Source organism: Drosophila montana, unplaced genomic scaffold (assembly GCF_035044405.1).
Source record: "Drosophila montana isolate Dmon_TW-CO22-7 unplaced genomic scaffold, ASM3504440v1 contig_203_1, whole genome shotgun sequence".
In the NCBI taxonomy this organism is placed as follows: domain Eukaryota; kingdom Metazoa; phylum Arthropoda; class Insecta; order Diptera; family Drosophilidae; genus Drosophila; species Drosophila montana.
Genome location: NW_026996956.1, coordinates 605298 through 626215, shown reverse-complemented (window position 1 = coordinate 626215; position 20918 = coordinate 605298). Strand labels below are relative to the sequence as shown.

The following is a 20918-nucleotide window of genomic DNA, read 5'->3' as shown; positions in this document are numbered from 1 at the left end:
TTGAGCAGGTGTGAAAAAAAGTGCGTTCTTTAATTCAAAAACAAAAAAGCCAAAAAGTTAGCTTTCCCTGCCGTGAAAACTATAAAAAAAACAACCAAATGCAATGCGGCAAGCTACGCATTGTAAAAAACACTCGCACACACACATTCACTTACACACACACATTGACACGGTGTTGGTTGCACAAATTTGAGCGTTGCATATTTTGTGGCGCTTGAAATTTTTATGGCAATTTGCCAGGCGAGCGACGCGCGTGCAGCGTGATAACCGCTGCAAAGTGTGGCAAAAGGGAATTGTTGCGCTTAAATGCGGTCACAAAACGCACGCAGTAGGTTGAGCGGAAAGGGGGAGGGGGTGGGCTGTTGCACGGTTGGTTGCAGGTTTGTGTGGCTCAAGAAGTGCAATGCATTCTTTTACCGCTCTCACGTGCTGCGAAACGACTTTTCGTTGTGGCTTTCGCCTTGGACACACATATTCGCATGTTAAGTGCTTGTCCTTTAACGCCATTTTTCAATCTCTGTCTCTCTTTATCAGTCTCTCTTTGTGGATATAGGTATAGATCGTTCTACTCTTTTCTTCTTTCCTATTTGTTGTTCAATAAATAGCGGACTTCATGGCGGCTGTGACCTTTTCCGCTTCTGTTTTGTATCACTCTAAAGCTGCCTCAAAATGTTGTAAGGACTTTGCGGCTTCTGTTTTTCTATATTTGGTTGAGCTGTACGTAGCCAAAAATGTGCATGACCTTTAACGACAGATTTCACTCAGCTTTGCTTCAGCACAGGCATAATTTTACAGTAAATTGTTCAGTTTATAGTATCTAACACACATATACACTCATTGTTGCATGCTTATAGTGTCGCATATACATATAAAATAATGCCTTAACAGCTGCCCAACAGCAGCTCAGTTTTTCCATTTCTCGACAGCAAAATTTGACTTCCTTTGCCTGGGGTTTTAAAAACTTGACGGCAAATAATGCTACAAAGTTTATGGTTAGTGTTGAGGAGGTTGAGGGGAAGGGGGCAGAACATACTATGTTATTAAATCCTTTAAGTCAGACAAATTTAAGTGGACTTGAGCGGATTGGCTACGAGTCTAGACTTGTCAAGCCAAATGAATGCCAGAAGCTATTAGATTTTCAGTGGTAATTAAGTTTGCACGTGGTCAAGTTGTGTGGTTAATGCAATTGTGGCTTTTCCCAAAAAGGCCAAAGTAAAAACTTTTTCTAAAGCAGTTTTGGGATTAAAGTTAAGGCTTGCGCTTTTTTGGTGGAGTCTTAGCTCAGACAATTTATCTGATCTCAAAAAAGAATCTAACCTAGGTTAGCTGCATAAAAATAATAACAACAATTGTCAGTGATTCGGTTTGCTATCTCGAAGTAATGCATTGTATTTCTGTTTTATTTATGAACATACTTTTTATACCCTGAACCCATTGAAAATGGGTAAAAAGGGTATAATGTATTTGTGCAAATGTATGTAACAGGCAGAAGGAAGCATCTCCGACCCCATAAAGTATATATATTCTTGATCAGCATTAACAGCCGAGTCGATCTAGCCATGTCCGTCTGTCTATCTGTCTGTCCATCAGTCCGTATGTATGAAGGCAAGGATCTCAGAACCTATAAGAGATAGAGACTTGAAATCAGCTGTAGGTCCTCCTAATGCCCGCGCAGATCGAGTTTGTTTCCGATATTCGATAACTTGCCCCGTTTCCAAGTAATGGATAAAAATCGATATCGAAATCCTGTTTGTTGAGCAATTTCGGCAAATAATATGAGCTAGAGTCACCAAACTTGACATGTAGCTTCTAGAATAGTACATATATATCAAGTATCTTTCATTTTATCGCTATCGCCACCTCCCCGCTACCACCGAAAAGCTATAAATCAAATTAATTATCCAACTTGTATTGCACATCAATTTCAGCCACAATTTATATGTAATTGAATTTTTGAGAATACACAAAAAATCTTTATTCTATTCTACAATAAGATGTACTGTCGAAAATTTCAAAAAGTTATGTGCGCAGCAGCTAACGCAATTCCAAGAATTTCTGTATACATGTACACACCACCCACATTCATGCGCGTTTGCTTTGAATTCTATCAACAGCATTGCAATTGCGATTGTATTGTTTTCTGTGCTGCTATTTTAATTCGTTTTTTTCCATTAAAACTCAATTACTGGTGTGGCTCTTAAGTAGAGGCGGCGACAAGTGGCGCGGTTAGTTGCGTTTTCGAACTTTGCCAAGAGAATAATTTTTTTTTTTATTTTAATTTATCTTTATTACTACTAAAGCAAACGAGCGCGAGCTGCATTTGGTGTTGGAAGAAGACGGTTCAGGGTATCTCCTAGTCGGGAGCTCCCGACTACAACTTCTTACTTGTTTACATCTATGTATATTCGTCGTTCTTTGCCAATATTAAATAAAGTAATTGTACAAAATTTTAATAAATTCACTTTCCCAATTTTGAGATGAGTAGAGTTCTAAAGCTTATCGTTTTTATTTATTTAATAATGTTCATAATTATTTTAATATTACTAAAGGCAGAAAAAGTTTTCTTTCAGCAATATAGCAACTTTTTCAAATGATCAAGTAAACGTTGAAAATTTTGTTAGCTTCACTTAAAGCTAAGTCACTTCTTTTCTTTTAGAAATTCATAAACGTTGTTGTTTTTGCGCCAACGTAATGCAGTTACCAAGTAGCCTGTAATGTATATTTGAGCCATGCATTTAACTAATATTTGTTGCTGTCAAACTCTTTAAGCTGGCATGACTGGCACGACCCCTACATCTTGCCCATATACTGGCTAGTACCAGAGGGAAGAGAGTTTGTCTCTTACATTCCGATACTGGGCATCTGCACATCACCTGCAGTCGGAATGCCCAGAAGGACCTGCAGATAATTTAAACTAACACAACAGCTTTCGTCACAGTTCGGTTCAGTTGGCGCCTGGGGAGCCAGAGCTGAGTGGTTCTTAGCGGTCTGTTGGATGGTGGCGCGCACCGCTGTGGGTCAACACGCTGGCTGCAAGGCTTATTCCAATTTTGCTGGGTACACGAAGTGGAGGTGGCGGGGTTTGGGTTAACCAAAAGTTACGTGTTTTTCATTTTTGTTTTGTATTATTATATGATTTTTTTTCGGCCTTTTTTGCTTTTGGCCATGAAACAATTTTGAGTGGCGTCTTGTGGCTACTTGCGCTGCAAAGTATGCAACACATTATTTGCTTTGTATTAGCGCATGTGCTTGCGTGCGCGACCTGCCCCGGCGCCCATGTCATATAAATTAGCGGCAATGAAAAAATTGCAAAATTTATAAGTCTCTCAGGATCTGGTGAGAGAGAAAGAGACAGATACAGAAGGTGAGAGCACTCAAATTGCTTGAATTCGTCCCGTTTGCGTTGAATGTTTTTTAAAAAATGTCTGGCGGGCATTCTGGAAAAAACTCAAATTTCTGGGCACACGTACATATGGCTGTGTATGTGTGTGAGTGTGTAAAGGACGCGGCCAACGTGTATGTTTTTGGCCTGTGGCTTTGCTCGTTATGGCTTGTTAAGCATCACTGAACTGAGTAGTGTGCGAGAACGTGTTTACTTGGTGTGAGTGGGCGTGTGTGCCTGTTGTCTGCCTCACTTTCTGTCTGGGGATGTGAGGAACTTGCAACATTTTTCTTGCTCACTTTGTGTTTCACATTATTTGAAAGTCGCCTTTTAACAAACGTTTTAACAGCTGCCTCTTTTTGGGCGATATTTTTAAAGGCTTCGCGCCGTTGAGTATTATTCAAAAAATAATACCATTTGCAATTTATGGGATGATATTCGAGTAAAATTGTCTTTTCAGCAAAATAAGAAATGTAGGAGAGTTCATAGGTTTTATAATCAGCTGCTTCTGAGCTACAAAATTCTACATCATTCGATCAGTTTAAATACTGCTTAAATAACAGCAGGGCTGACGAACGCAGTCGTATGAAATGAACCCATCGTATCGGTCACTCGATGTCTAAATATTAACGACATTTTTGAGTTGCCTGGCAATTAAAGAATATATGTTCTAACTGTGTATTATAGTTTTTGGTTTTTCAATAAAAACAGTTGATTGGTCGGAGGAGTCAGAGGAGTTCCCCTTTGGCCTTGGGAGGAGAACATAAAGGAGTCTCAAGAGGTGCAATAATTGCCTCGCAATGGCAAAATAGTTGTTCTAACCAAGCGCAAATGCTCATTGTTTCGTTCCTTCATTTCATTCATTAGAAGTGCAAAATTCTGTCGCTCTATAGTAAAATGTTAAACTCACAAACAAACAATAAAGCTGATTGTTTGTATAAATGGATGTATATTAGAAGCACCTTTGAGATTTTTCGCAAATTGTGCATGCAAAAGTCAAATGCACTGCAAGTAGAAACGTACAAGTAGGGGGTGTTGACAAATAAATATTTGAATATTGTTTAGAATATACAACATTCTACGTATTTATCAATCATATTTTTATACCCATGTAGAAGGTAGATAATTTTCTCATAAAATGAGTAACGCATTGAAGGAGGAATCTCCTACCCTCCAAAGTATATATATGCCTGATATGTATTAACAGCCGAGTCAATATAGCAAGGTCCATCTGTCAGTGATGTCTTTCATATGTCGGAAACGGAAACAAATTATTTTGACCAATTTTATAAGTGTCATTATGATCCTTAAATACCATAGTTTTTGGCTGGTAAAAGTTTGTTTTTCGACATAATTCACCAAACTCTGCTTTCACGAGCTTCACACATCTGCAAATGGTAACGGACTCCGATCTTTTCTGTTTTGATTTAAATAGCGAACTAACTGTGTAATTATTTATATCTGGGAAACAGCCTTTTTTTTTTTGGAAATTATTGATTAAAATCAGCAGAATCCAAAGATTTATAGTTTTTTCTTTTCAAATAATACATATTTTGTGTCCACAAACTTTCAAGTTTGTTCATTGTAACATATATATTTTTTGTCATTTTAAGCATCGAAAAAGTTTTTCAGATACTACAATTATATTTTTAAACAAGATCCTAATGAGCTTATTATTATACAAAAACTATTACTTTGTCATTTATAATTATTTTTAATTAGGTATAAGTAACAATTTTTCCTGTTATTAAAATGCCAACAATATATATATATTTGTTTCATTTCGCATTAAACGCTACCTACTTTTCTACTACATTTTTTGATACTTTCGCTAATAGTATTAACATGCTTGTAAGTACTTTGTCCTCCAACTTCGCATGAAAGTCAATTAGGGGACTTAAGCGGATGTCTAGTTGGGCTACCTGAACTGCCCCGCACAGACGGACGGACGACAGACCTAACAACTCTCTACCAATTTCAAAGACCCCACCCAATACATATATATATATCTACATTAATTTCCATTAGCACTGCTAACACACTGCCAATGCAAAGGTTTACGACGTTTACGTTTTATGCGCAATCGCCCCGAAAATAGAATAGAAGACGCTTTTCCCAAGCATCTTGCTGGACTTGAATGCCCAAAAGACACACTCGCAGACACACACACTTGAGCCCAGTCAAGTGGCCGACTGGCAAATCTAATTAGGCAGCCATGGAGCTTTCTATAGAATGCCAAGGTCCATAAAATGGCGCCCAACGTATGTCAGGGTGACAGTGACGCCGTCGGTTGGGTTCAATTGGCGTTTTCTTCATTACGCTGAGGGTTTTTATGAACGGCTATACAATATGCACTTAAATGTTTCAAACTTTATGCCGAGCAAAGTTGCTGGCAACCATATACATACATACATACATATTAAGTATACCGCATGTTGTGCACAACAATATCAACTCATGTAGCTTCAACTCTCACAGTTCCACAGCGCAATTGCAATAAAACTCAAAACGTTTAACGCTATTTTTTGTTGTGGCTTTTATATTTGGCAGCTGCTCGCCAAATGCAAAAGCGGAAACAGTGTAAATTTTAATTGGATTTCCGCAGGGTAGCCAACCACTGAATTTATAAAAATCCTCATCTCATTATGCGTTATGAGTTGCGCTGAATGTGTTTTTTTTTTGTTTATTTATTTTTTTATTTTTTTGTTTCCAAACACGGTTTTGGCTAAATGTTTTATTCTTTGAATGAACGAGCAACAAAAAAAGTTCTAATTAATTTGGGTTTTTTGTTGTTGTCGGGGGTAACTCTTGTTTTTTATACCCTATAATTGTTAGTGCGCTAAGGAGCGTTTTTTACACGGGATTCTACATGCTACAGGTGAAAGTGGATAGTTCTGACCCTGAACTTATTTATATTAGTTAAAGAACGCTTACTTAAAGGGTATATATAAAGATATAAGTTACTGTAAAAATTATAGACTAATTAATATTATTCTAGTTAATATTTAATCCCACACATTCAGAATGGATTAAATCAAATTTGAAGCATAATTACATTTATAATTAACTTTCCTTACATTGATTATTCCTTTACCGGCATATGGACTAGATAGTTGGAATAGTTAGCTATTTTGTGCTGCATTTATTTAAACAATACAATAATAAATAGATATACCAAAAGGATACCGTAGATTACCCGATTAGTCTGCTTTTGATCTTTCACAGAGCATTTTGTAGTCCTTACCCTTACCAAGACGCCTCATAATTGTTACCTTTTTTGTCTGCTTTTAAAATTTATAATATGTAAGATTAGATGTTGCTGCTTGCTTAATTTGATTTTGTTTTCCCTGCTGCGGGCAATAATAAATTTAACAACTGAGTATTTGAAAGGGAAAATATTGCGAAAGCTGTGCAGCTAATTAGCTGGCCAAAAGTTTCTAAGTACTCTGACATAATAAAAGTTGGATTATAAATTCGCATCCTTTTTATTTCAAACATTTGAACATCAAACATGTCACATGTGAAGTAATTTGATTAGGAGCAGCTGCTCCCCAATGATTTTTTCTACCATTTTGGGCTAAAACTATGTGGACGAAGCAAAAAACGCAACATAATTCAATTTATTTGAACAAATTGACTGCCAGAAAGTTCGGGTCCCAAAGCGAACCCAAAAAGCCCAACAAATGAGAATGGAAGTAAGCATGGTGTATGTGGATGTGGTTGTGTGTCTGGGTGTGTGTGGATGTCGGTGAGTGTGGCATATGCAAATTGAGAAACCGCTTAGGAGACTACTTTTTGTGGGTGCCAGAAAACTAGCATTTGAATAATTGCTGCGGCATGCAAACTCTGTGAATCAAAATATATGAAATAGACGCCTGAGGGAATTTTCTTGCCAAAATTTTGTTCAAGCCAAGAAATTGAGCTACAAATTTGTGTTATCAGTAAGACCACAGATAGGCTAAAAGCTCGACATTAAAAATCATTTTAAAAGCCTCGAGAAAAGCTAAAGCCAAAAGTTGGCTTTAAGTTTTGTTATTGCGATTGTGGAAAAACTCAAACGAGACAGCGCAAACGCCCACAAATCAGACGACCACACAACAGCAACAACAACAACAACCAAAACAACAACGTAAGCCCTTTAAAAGTAGGCTTAAAAAAAGGTAGCAAAAGCACCAGCAACGACAGCGGCAAAGGAAGCAAAGGTTGCGTGTCTGTGCGCTGAATTATTTATGTGCGCACGACAACAACAACAGCAACAACAACAGCAACAATAATAGTAACAATAACAACAACAACAATAATAAGAACAATGGTAGCAACAATATGGCCAAAGGGAAGAAAAGGTTAAGCATGGATGCGTGCAAAGGGCCAAATAAATGCAGACAGATAGAAAGAAAACAGCTGGGAATGCTCTAGTCAAGAATGCAAGACCAGAAAATACCCTGTACGCAACTTCGAATTGCCATAATATTAATATTTACCTGCATCTACAACTAGAATAGACAAACTGCCGACTTAATGCTGTTGCTAGGTTCCTATTTCGCTTGGAGTCAGAATTCAATTTATTCTTAAATAGTTTTTGTGTATATTATCAGATGGTTTTATAATTATCATAATATAATAATGCCATTTGTTTAAGTGAATGTACAAAAATTGAGGCAATGCTAAAAAAAAAAAAAAAACAAAATAAGGGAATACATATAGTTTATGGGGTAAATATTCCCATTGTGTTCATCATTCAAGAGAAAAGCCAACACTAAGTACTGTTTTTTCATTTCAACAAATGCTTTTTTTTTTAAATTATCTATTTCTTTTTACTATCATTATTGTTATTATTATTTGTTCCCTTTTTCCCAGCCTAACTTGTCGATACATATCTCATTTGCAAGCAACGGATAGAGCATAATAATATATCAAATACCTTGGCATCTGTATAATATAATATATTTTGATATGTTTACCAATTATATCAAAAAGCTTTCTGAATATTTTAAATCATTAGAACCAATTTGCCGAAGCACCTACCTTTACCGAAAATTGTACAGAGTATGCACACAGACTGTGTTAGACTCAGAGTGTACACACACACATCCATAGTACGACACGTCGGTCGTTACACTCATGCAACACACACACACACACACACAAACTGAGGCGCACATACGCACACATGCGTAAGGGCCACATGGCGCGAGTCTAACAAAAGGCGGTTAGTTTTTGACTTTTGGCTGCCGCATTTGTTTTTTTTTTTTTGCCTTTTGGACTTTTTTCTTGGTGTTGTTACCCTTTATATGGTTGGTGTTGATTGGGATGAGAGCATGCCAGAAGGGGCGGGTCGCCGCCAACGCCACGCTGTCTGGCTCTGTCTCTGCGTTTTTGGTTTTTTCGGGCTTTTGGCATTTCGGGGCGGCTTATAAATTATGAACAAAATGCCGGCAGTGGGGCTTCGAGACTAGCCACACATCCCAACCCCAGCATGCTGCCAACTTGGCTAGCAACTTTCACAGCATAATTGCTTGTCTGTAGTGTGTGTGCGTGTGTGTGTTGTAGTTGATTGTAAATGTTAAATTTAATGGCTCTTGCTTCTCGCATGTGCCCAAGTGCATGTGGCACATGCTTAACGTAAACTGTCTCGAAGAATGCTTCTTTGGGATTGTAATGCGAGGACTAACAAGTGTTGCTTAGGACATTGCATCTTCCGATTGTGTTCGCAATTTACATTCAAATTGACAACTCACCTGCAATGAAATGGAAAAAAAAAACAAATCACATTAATATCAATTTTAAGGATTGGTTTAGTTTGCCCAATAAATTTGTTCAGTTCTAAGCCAAGAAGACGACAGCTTCACAGCCCAACACAATCGCTGTGAATTCCAGTAGCAACAGTGGCTGTCGAAGCATAAGCAGTAGAGAAATAAGTGGACTAGAATAACAATGAGCAGTGTAATATCAATATGCTAAAGGTATTGGCAGTTGCTACACTGAGAATATATTAAGAAAGAATTCAAAATGAACTTTACTTTACTATTCTTATAATATTAAATATTTAATATTTAAGCTTTAAGTTAATTTTTATTCAATGAGCTGTGTTTTGAATTTGGATTCGATTCCAAAGAATGATTGCAATCTAACTTTCCAAAACAGGCCGATATATTAAAACGTACTCAGGATACCAATTATGTAGAATATAGCTTTGATCATGATTCAAGTACCCTCAATATTTTATTCACATTTGAAAAATTCCAGTTTTTATAATATATATTTAAAATTTTAAATACACAAAGCTTTAAATACTAAACTAATGCTCTTGGTATATAATTATATGATAATGTATCATACAATACCAGTCCTAAAATCAGGTAGCTAGATATTATTAATTATAAAGCCCCGATAAGCCGTCGTATTATTGGATTTATAAGAAATGTCGCCCTTTAAAAGAGAAGAATAAAATAAAAAAATCGATAATCATGAACAGAAAAGTATACATGATAAAGCTGAATTAAATTCGCTCAGTGTGGACGCATGTCTGACGATGACCAGTATTCTCGATGTCATCTCTATACACTGCGATGTTTATCGTTAAATTCAATTTGCAATTTATAAGATTTTAAGGCAACAGCAGAGAGCAATGCTGGGTTTTAGGCAACCCCATCCCCACACACAGTCTCTCGCACACACACACAAACACAAACATACGCACTAGTAGCTGCCCCAGCCCACATAGATATGCCATAAATTGTGCAAGGCAATGGGCAAATGCCAGCTGCGCATTCCATGCGAGTGCAACACAATGAGGGTATTGTCATTTGGCTTGGGATTCATATCAAGCATTGTTCGCTGGAGTGAAATACACACACATACATATATATATATATATATATATATATACACACATACATATATATATATATATGTATATATATATATATATATATGTGTGTGTGTACTGTCGCATTGCTTGGTCAACTGCCAATACCACGCCGAAATGCAAAAGGTAACCGGATAACTAGAGCTTCAACCCAGCTAACCAAGAAAACTATTATCTAATCTCTTTTTTTCATTTATCTCTCCCTCAAGGGGAACAGTTTGGTTTTCTCATTTTTTTTTGCCAGGTTGCATGAACAAATTGTTGTGCATAATATCGCATAATGATTTGTCATGTTAGCTCCGCTGGGCTATAGCTAATGTTGATTTCCCATATATCAGAAATAAAAGAGAATTGAAAATAGCAGTGGAAAAGCTGAGCAAGCCATATGCTAATGCATTGTGTTTCCTTTATTTGTCAAGGGTACCGAATGCCAATTTGAATACCCGCTGTCCTGAGAGATGCATGGCTTGAGTGTACGTAAAAATGGTTTCCATATAATGTTCGTGGATTGTGATGCTCTGTTCTTGCTTAACTTTCAGCTTTATTTGCATGAATAGTTCAGTTGATTTGCGGATTTGCCTTTTAGACAAATGTTTTGCTTTTAATGTAGTTTGATTTTTTTTGTTTTTTTTTTTTAAGGGTTATTCTAATGGCTTTATATGGTCATCAATAAAACAATCCGAACAAAACACCGAATAATTTTCTTTTATTAATTACAAAATTTAAATACATTTTTATTTAATTACATCGCAAGAAGTTTATCACGATTAATATGGTATGCTGCTATAAAATCGGTTCGGATAAAGAAAATTTGTATTTAGTATATAACAAATTCATATCATTTTAAGAACAAAAAAAGCCAACATTGGATGCAAAAAATTTCTAAAATTCAAGCTTTTTTAAATAAATTCTATCGGGAAAACAACGAACAGCATTAAGTTTAGTAGATAGGAAGTTTAATTTAATCATATTGTTTTCTAAAGTATTGCAATTTAGGCAATACTATTTGAAAGGTTGTAACATTTGTGATAATCAATTAGCTGCTTACAGTTGTATTGATTCTTATTTGATCAGCATTTAGTCTTGCTTTCAACGCTATTTCTAAAAAATACCTTGAATACGTGTCTCACACTTTTCGGTAATTTCTGTGTGAAATATTGAAACGAAAGTGAATTCGGCTTCAAAATGATTTTCAATTTTCAGCTCAGTTCTGGTCACTCAATGGAATATTCTCATCAATGCCAGTTAAACAGTCAACATGTGCTTTACACTTCGACACGTCATACCACCCTCAGGGCGCCGTAATGGTGCGAACCTTACAAGCGGTCTCGGAAACATGATATGTGGGCATAATACTGGACTGCCGGCTGATGTTTGGCAGTCACATTGAGTCCACACTCAACAGCTGCAAAGGAAGTTAACGAAGTCGAACCATGTACACATGGCATGGCATTCGCATTCGTAACATTATCTAGCGATTACAAAATCGAGCCCTGCAGATAATATCTGGATGTCCATTAAACCACTGTAGGTACAATAAAAAATGGACTAGTCAACAGCCGGATCCGGTTAACTCCCAAAGGAAGGATCTAAAGAATGCAATTCAGGATGCAGCTAGCCACCACGGCATTAGACGGATGGGACTGACCTATTTCAATTTAATTGTTATCTTGTTTTAAATTGTTATCTAGTTTTAAGCATCTATTTATGCTGAAACATTGCGCCCTAGGATTTAAATAAATATGCCTTTAGTGGCACGTACAAAACATAATAAAAATAGAAGCAAAATGTGTATGAAAGGTTGTTGCTGACTAAGCTACTTTGCTTAAGAAATAGTATTTTCAAACGTATACATCACCCCCATATTGTGTTTTATGGTGAGAAAGAAATTAGAACTTTTATATGCAGCATCCACGACTTCAGGTTGCACACGAACCCAATGCAGTTAGCTGGCAGCTTACTGTCACAACTCGTGTGGGGATCGTGCTACGTGCTTATGAGCTTTTGCTACTTAGTTAAACAATTTGGTTAAAAGTTAGAAAACACACCTCGCACGCACATACACACACACATAACACATACAAACCTGAGAAAAGCCTTGCCTGGTTCCTGTTGCAAGTTGAAACGTGCGTGCAGCAGCAGTAAAATATTTGAGAGCATGGCATCCCCAAAGCAGCGGCAAAGACACGTTCCACAGTCAACTGTAAAATGGGCGTGGCCAGCAGGAGGGCGGCAGTGTGGCAAGGTAATTGCGTCAAAAAGGCAGTTAATAAGGCAGCGAAAACAAACTGTGGCGCGTGGCCAAATTAAATTTTGCGCAAAGCAGCTAAATACGTTTTAAACCTTTTTTTTCTGTTTTTCGGTTCCTTTAACAATTAGCTGCCGAAGTGAAGCTGTGTGCACATACCCACAAACACACACATAGGTGTGTAATATATTATTTAACATACATTTCAGCCAGTTGCCAGCAATCGGCTAATTAGCCGCCTCCAAACATGTTTCGGAGCGGGCTTGGCATGTTGCTAATTAAGCGTGAATTTATGCAAACGCATGTAGCGCATACGCCCCGTTTGCCTGTCCAACCAGCGACAGTTTAGAGCATTCAAACGCATAACTACAAGTACATTCATATCTATACGCATGTATTTACGAACGTTCACATGCACGAGTATATTATTCATGGCTGCCCAATTACTGGGTTAGGGGAAGGGGGGGACTAACACATGTAAGCAACATTGAATTTTAATGCTGCAAAAGCTCACACATAATTGATACCCTGCTATAATGCTGCTGTGGGGTATACGCATCTACTATACTCATGTGTCTGGAAAAAATCATAATATTTATAAAATTATCAAAACGCCCGTATGCTATGAATTATAAAAAAAAATTTTGAGCTAATCAGAAAATTTCGAAAAATTATGCGATTTATTAAATAACCCTAGCAAATCGGAGTACATCGAAATATAACCAGGAACAATCAGACTAATTTTATAAAATAAATATAAATTTAAATAAGTCTGAATATTTCGAGATCAATCGAAATAGCTTCGAATAAGCAAATTTATATAAATCGAGCTAGGTCCACGTCAGAAAAGTTCGATAAGAATTAGAAAGGTTTTGAATAATCAGAAAAATGTCGCCAAAAGCTTAAATTGGATATAATTGCACTATATTTAAATATTGAAATATGAAAAAATAGATATAATTCAAAAAATATATTTTAAGTTCTGTTGCACTTCATCTGCGTGAGCTCTTATATAAATAATCTTCTGAATTTTTTATACGATATATCTTAGTCGCCACAACCGCTGTAGTTGCTGCATTTATTATTCGCTGCTGGGCAGATAAGCAGCTGTTTTTGTGGCCATTAAGTTTTATTTACGAGCGCTAAAAAGTAGGCAGCATTTTTTTAATGTGCCCGAATGCCTAATTGCGCACCTAATTGTAAGGCAAAAAGAACTGAGAGAAACGGAGAGCGAGAAAGCGAGATAGCGAAATGCTGATATGCACATAATTGCATGCAAGTGTCTGTGAAATGTGTCATATAATTTGCCAGCCTTAGTTTAATAAATTTATTACGTGGAATGAACATTCCAATTGCTTATCTCATTTTGTAATGCCTGTTAATAGACGCTCTTGAGCATAAGCATCAATTATTTCATAATTTGGAGCACTAATAATATAATCCCTACTTATTAATGTGGGAAATGGGCATTTGAATAAATAAATAAATACATATTTAATTTAATGGGACTGTGTATACAGCAGAATACATTTTATTGAGTTTTCTTGAGGAGCTTAAAAATAATTTGGGTAATGAGTGGAAAACCTATTTACATGAATGTGGTTTCTTTATTTGCGCTCAATATGTCATTTAAGTATCGAAAATCTAACTACTAGTACTAGTACCAGTCCAAGCAGGTGTGCTCTAATGGACAAATACTTTAATCGGCGACCAACCCAACAGCCCAGCTCGGCTATCCCTTGAACTTGAAGTGAGCTTGAAGTAGATTAGCCACATCAGACAGCTCAATTTCACCCTTCACAAGCTCCGTAAAACTGGCTGGTCCAATAACTTCATACAGCCTGGCCGCAATTATGCTTAACTTGGAATCCGTTCCATAAAATGTGATCTATGGTTCTGCTTTAGGTACATTATCTTAAAGCCAACTGCATTAGTTTGGTTAAGAACGCAGGAGTGTATATAAATTATAATGCGGCCAAGAGTTCTAGCTAACATACAGCTGTTGCAAGGCCAAGCGACTTGTGAAACAATATAATTAGTAATTCAAAAGTGTAAAAGTTCAATTAATGTGAAGGAGGCAAGGCCGAATGGCTTTTAGGTAGACGTGGCACCAAGAAAGGCGAATAAAACTTGTAAAATTCGGTTAATAAAATCAACTTAATTATAACAAGGGCAATAAAGACAAGAGGGTAATGCTCTGACAAAGAGTTCTCGGCTAAAAGAGAGGGCTCGAATAAGCAATGCCCTGTTCAAAAAACTGTTTCACATCAGTTATTTAGCTCTTATTAATGCAAAGAAGCTGAAAATTGTCTATCTCTGTATGGTTTTACATTCATAATTTAAAATTGGTCTTTGATTCGATAATAAAATAGATTATTTATATACAACTTAATTAGATTATGAAATATTATGAATATTATGAAATAGTATTTTGAAATCATTGGTATATAATATCAAGAATTTGTTTTTACAAAAGAAAAAGATAGTATATTATCGAATCATTTTTGTATGTTTAGGAAGTGAAGATACATTTTTATGAAATGCATGTGCCCACAATTATAATCCTATCTTTAAAGTAGATGTACAATGTCGATAAAATAATTTGAGTGGGCGCAATCTGATATTTGTGATATTGATTTAATAAATATACTACAGTATAATTTGCTTAGCTGCCTCGATACTTAGGCACTCGAGGCAGCTAAGCAAATTATACTATATATTAACATGGTCAATAAGCTCAAAATTCTCTTATACAGCTTGTAAAGTGCTTGTCACACAAGTCAAGGATACCCTATTTTGGGATTCTTTTAATGGGTAAAGGATATAGCAAGCAAGTGGCAACGAAAGTAACCAAAAAACTGAAAGTTTTCTCTGCAGCTTTTGTTTTCCTAATGAGCTGAGACAGCAGCAACAGCAAAAGCAACAGCAACAGCAATTTTCAAAAACTTGCCAAAATGAATTAAGTTGAAGACAGAAACAAGTCGCTATGACAGCAGGGAGTGTAGGTATGTGTGTGCATTAGTTGCTGGGCTGAAATGTTGCGCATATGTTGCATAACGTTGGCATGTTAACGCTGTTAAAGCAACGTTTTGCTAACTGAGTAAACAGCAGCTGCCACAGTTGCCACGGCGCGTCGTGGCTACCCTGCAACAATGCGAGGAACAAAATGCAGACAGTGGCAACAACGCGTCGCATAACGGAAACGGAAGTTGCTTACAGCAGTAAGTACTACAAATCTTACAGTCAGTGAGTGGACGAGACAAAAGCGCGGACGCGGGCGGGGGCCAAGTGAATTACAGTAACATCTTAATGGCATAAGCTTTAAAATCTACTGCATACTTTATGGCTCTTACTTAGTTAAAGAAATTCTTTTCCTGCATTTAAATAGTTGCGAGTTAAACTATTTACATTGCGACTTGGATTTTGTAAGTCTGTAAAAAAATATTTACCTAATTTCTCGCCAAACCATGCCTGAAATATATATGAATAAATTGCTGGCTAAGTGGATTTATGTTTTGACCGCAGGTTCCAATGCGCCTTGATTACCACAGTTCACAATAACATGCATCTGTTTACAGATATACGCTAACGCATGTGTGTTGCATATGCAGCTGCATGTTTTAATACTTGTTTAAATGCACAACAAAAATATTTATTCCATGATTTTTTTATTATAGCTTTTTTTTCGCTGGCAGCTCATAAAAAATATTCATATTTGTTTATTATTTTTATTTTATTCTTTAAAGCTACTTTTGTGAGTTGGTGTGTTGTGTGTGTCTGCATTTAATTAAGTTTTGTCGGCTTTTAAGTGTCACTCTGACTCTGTCTCTTCAGTGTTCGATTACGCAGATAGCTTTCATAACGGCCAAAAGTGTATTTGTTTTTGCTTTTCAGTTTTCGTAAAATATTTATGGTATATTCAATTGAGCGTCTGCAAATATACATATATCAATATTTTTTATAATAATTTCGCCTCACCATTTGCCACGATACGCTGTTCAATCGCGTGTTCTGTGTGTATTGGTGGTTCATTAAAAAACGATGGAATGTGCTTAATGGGTTTTTGTAAAGGACATAAAATGCATATGATATTTATAAATCAAACACTTTTTACAGCATAAGAAATGCCTTTTCAGGACAGCTGATAATGCAATTTAAAATTTCATTTGTAATTAGAAAAATATCTATTAAAAGTAATAATGCCTAAAATAAAACATAACCTAAGTACAATTTATAAAAAAAAAATATACATATAGTAGACTGAGTCTAAATAGCAAATCAAAGACAATAAAATCTATATTCTAAAAGCTGAATGAAAAAAACAAAAGGAAAATCATTCAGAAAAAGGAAAAACAACGAAAATAGGCAGTAACAAGCAGTAGCTTTATATATAACTAGCGGGTATAACCCGGCCTTGCCCGTGGCACGTATGTTATAAAATCAATGTTCTTAAAAAAATTTGAAATGATTTTGAAACTGATCGGACGGTAAACACATAACTTTCATACAAACGTTTTCCGCCAATTTACCACTGTTGCGAGTGGAATTTCCCAAATCGCTGAAACACGTATTAATTACATTCTTATGTAGAGCTTTGAAAATAAGTTTGAAGCAAATCGGACACAATTTAAAACTTCGCACAAAAAATCTTTGAGTCGCATTCCACCCGAAAAAGTTTGGATTCTGCGAAAAGTGTGAAACACGTCTCAAATGATTTTTCTTATAGATCTTTGGAAACGAATTTGAGCGCGAAACGTCACCCACCAAATCTTTGACGTCCATTTCCACCAAGGAGGAGCGGATTTTCCTTAAAGTGTGAAACACCCCTCAAATGAATTTGAACAAAGATCTTTGAAAATAAGCTTGAGGCCGATCGGATGGTAAACAAAAAAGTTACATGCAAACGTTTTTCGCGATTTTTCCACACTTGCGGGTGGAATTTCCCGAAACCCCGTCTTAACGTGCACCTACATCACATAAGGTAGCTACAGTGAAAATTTCAGCTTCCTATCTCTTACGGTTTGGGCTGTGCGTTGATCACCAATCAGTCAGTCAGTCAGTCAGGACAAACAGTTTTATATATAGAGACTACTAGGGCCTTGCCGGCCTTGCCCGTGGCACGTATGTTATAAAATAAATGTTCTCAAAAAGCTTTGAAAATGATTTTGAACCTAATTGGACGGTAAGCAAACAACTTTCATACCAACGATTTCCGCCAATTACCACTGCTGGGGGTGGAAAACCCAAATCGCTCAAACACGTATTCATTAAATTCTTATGCAGAGATTTGAAAATAAATCTGAAGCCAATTGGAAAAAATTAAAGCTTCACCGAAAAAATCTTTGAATTGCACTTTCCACCGAAGACGTTTGGATTTGCGAAAAATGTAAAACACGTGTCCAATGATTTTTAATGTAGATCCTTGGAAATAAATCTGAGACCGAAACCCACCAAATCTTTGACCCCCATTTCCACCAAGGAGGCGTGGATTTAAAAAAAATGTGCGAAACACCCATCAGATGAATTTGGACAATGATCTTTGAAAATGTTTTTGTAGCCCATCGGATGGTAAACAAAAAAGTTGCATTCAAACGTTTTACGCGATTTTTCCACACTTGCGGGTGGAATTTCCCGAAACCCCGTCTTAACGTGCACCTACAACACAAAAGGTAACTACAGTGAAAATTTCAGCCTCCTAGTTTTTACGGTTTGGGCTGTGCGTTGATCACCAATCAGTCAGTCAGTCAGGACAAATAGTTTGATATGTAGTGATTGAAAGCTGCTTTATAAACAAAGAAACAATAAAAGGCCTGTGGATACATTGATATATTTACTATGATCACGAATCATACAAACGATTTCGGTGTTTCGGTTAACGGTTCCAACCGATGCCTCGCCCCAAGGTTCGGGTCGTGTACACGTTTTCCATAACTCTGAGCCTAGGTTGGAATTCAAATCTTTGTTTGTAAATATTTTTTCTCTCAGTTTTCGATAACCAATTCAATTAATCATATATTAAATTAAACTAAATGCGGCTCAACAGCTCTAGCGCTAGAAGAAAACAAACCGTCTTTAATAGAAGATTTCAACTGATTTGCAATGTCTCTACCGGTTTTTCTCCAGAAAAAATATAAAAGCTAAAACCAATTTTTTTTGGCTCTCAAAGATTACTGCGCTTTATTATTTGATGTATACTTATTTAAATGTTTGTCAGTGGCTTGCTTGTGTCAATTATTATAATTTCTTAAAATGCGATTATATATAGGATATGAAATAGATAATATATCCATGATATTTTAATTGATTAAATATGCGCACGCCTGGGAATAAAAAGCGCGTCTTGTTAATGGCTTTATAGATATTATCTTTCGGGTCCAGCGTCCTACAGCTTGAGTTTCATTTCCTCCAACATGCGATAGACCCGGACAAATTTCTTCTCCACCAGCTCGGTAAAGGCTTTGATCTCATTCCGCACTATAGATAGCTCCAGAGCGGCCTCCGAGTTTGCTCCGTCGCATTTCTTCGAGATTTTGTCGCTCTCATACCAGCAAGCGATACCATCGACATAATCATCCACCAGTTCGGGTGCCGTCAGATCCTCCATGAACGAAATATCGCGTTTCTTCACAAACGAACTCATGAGCAACTGTAGAAAATCGCAGTTCCAATTGTTCTGCTGAAAGTAGAAATATTGGAGCGCCTTCAAATTGTCGAAGAGCGTGATCTTCAGGGAGTAGATGGTATTCGCCGATATGTCCAACATTTGCAGATGCGTTTGCTTCTTGAAGAGACCCTCTGCCAGCTCGTGCGTATTGGTAGCCGACAAGTTGAGGCGCAGCAGTGCTGTAAAACGACGCAAAGGATTGCCCTGCAAGTTGCCCAAGGGATTCTGTGATAAGTCCAAGCTGGTCACATTGCTCGCCAGCGGTATGTGCGGCAGCTCGCGCAATGAATTATTGTGCAAGTCCAGCTCCCTTATAACCCCATACACAGTTAGGCGGCGCAGATCGCAGCTGTGGGCCAGCACCTGTTCCAGCAGCGAGAAATTCAACGTGAGCTCGTGTAGTATATTGCCGGAGATGTCTAGCAATGTGAGGCGCGGCTGAAGCTTTAGCACCTCCGATTCAAAGGTCGCAAGAAGATTGCGCGCCAAACTTAAGCGAGTCATATTCAAATTCTTATCGAAAATGCCGCGTGGCAGCGCTGTCAACCGATTGCCCGCCAAATTCAAATCCAACAATTTACGCAGCCCGGCAAAAACGCCCAGTGGCAGCTGTTCCAGCTGATTGTCAGCGAGCGACAGGTCCTTGAGCTCCTTCAGCGCATGAAAACTGTGATTATGAAGCACCTTGAGCAGATTATGCTCCAAGTGCAGTGTTGCCAGATTGTCGGCACCAAGAAAAATATTCTTGGGTATATCTTTTAGGCGATTATGACCCAAAAACAGGCTCATCAAATTGCTGGCGCCCTCGAATTGCGGCTTCTCGAACGTCTCCAGCGAGCAGTTCTCCATACGCAGCAGCTGCAGATCGGGAAACGTGTCAAACATTAGATGCGGTATTTTGGCAATGCTCGAATTGATGAACGTCAGCATCAGCTGCTTGGCAATGGGTGCTTGCGAGAGAATGACATAATCATTGCGTCCAATCTCGATGCCCGTGCAAATGTTTGCAGTGCAATGATCCTGCAGCCAAATGCGACGCAGCTGACCACCGGTGGGTGAAGCCGCGCCGCTGGCTGAACCAAACGTGAACCGCAGCACACTGCACACGATAAGCGACAGCAGCAGCGGCTGTGGCAGCCGCATCCTGTTTACCGTAGGACACGACTCCGATGCTTACAACACGAAATTTCAACTTGTGGCCACGAGAGTTAGAGACGTTTCGACTAGGCGACAAGCGCCCAAACGACGCGCACGCCACGGCGCAACTGGCTCTACTGTTTGCAACTGGACACTCAGTTCGTTTTAGTGGACCACAAGTTTTGGATGCGGGCTTGGGTCTTCAATTAAGGCACAGCATTGGCAGAGGGGCTGCAACCCCATGCTGCGTTCCATTGTACATCGGCAAACTCTTTAATTGCCCGAATACATTGCTTTTGATTTAATTCAATTAAATGCTGCACATACTTTTTATTTTCTAACTGGGTTTCATATATATTTGGCATACGTAATACTCGAATTGCACATATAATGATATAGAGCTTAGCTCAGCTGAACTTTCGGTTTCATTCCAACTGCACAGCTAGCTCCAACTATACTCAACTATATATTATTTTTATCTATTGTATTTAGTATTTTTTATATTTGTTATGCTTTTGTTGTCTGCCTGATGAAAATTAATGTTTTTTAAAGTAGGAAATGCCAAAATGCACAAAAAAGGGGGTGACCAATGCAGCGATTAGGTGAAATAAATATTACG

The 20918-nt window shown here is 37.5% G+C and overlaps 2 protein-coding genes across 3 annotated transcripts in view; both read right to left on the bottom strand.

The window, feature by feature from the left end:
* The window catches only part of Fur1 (Furin 1), a 199573-nt gene that overhangs the window by 31562 nt on the left and 147093 nt on the right, over positions 1-20918 (bottom strand). The gene's annotated exons all lie outside the window — the stretch shown is intronic.
* Positions 18646-20446, bottom strand: alrm (astrocytic leucine-rich repeat molecule). The gene has a single exon (XM_064679656.1). The coding sequence runs from the start codon at positions 20303-20305 to the stop codon at positions 18881-18883; it is 1425 nt and encodes a 474-aa protein (XP_064535726.1). The 5' UTR covers positions 20306-20446; the 3' UTR covers positions 18646-18880.

What these genes read in the sequence shown, in the direction of transcription:
- alrm (XM_064679656.1), bottom strand. Translation starts at nt 20,305, where the DNA reads ATGCGGCTGCCACAGCCGCTGCTGCTGTCGCTTATCGTGTGCAGTGTG.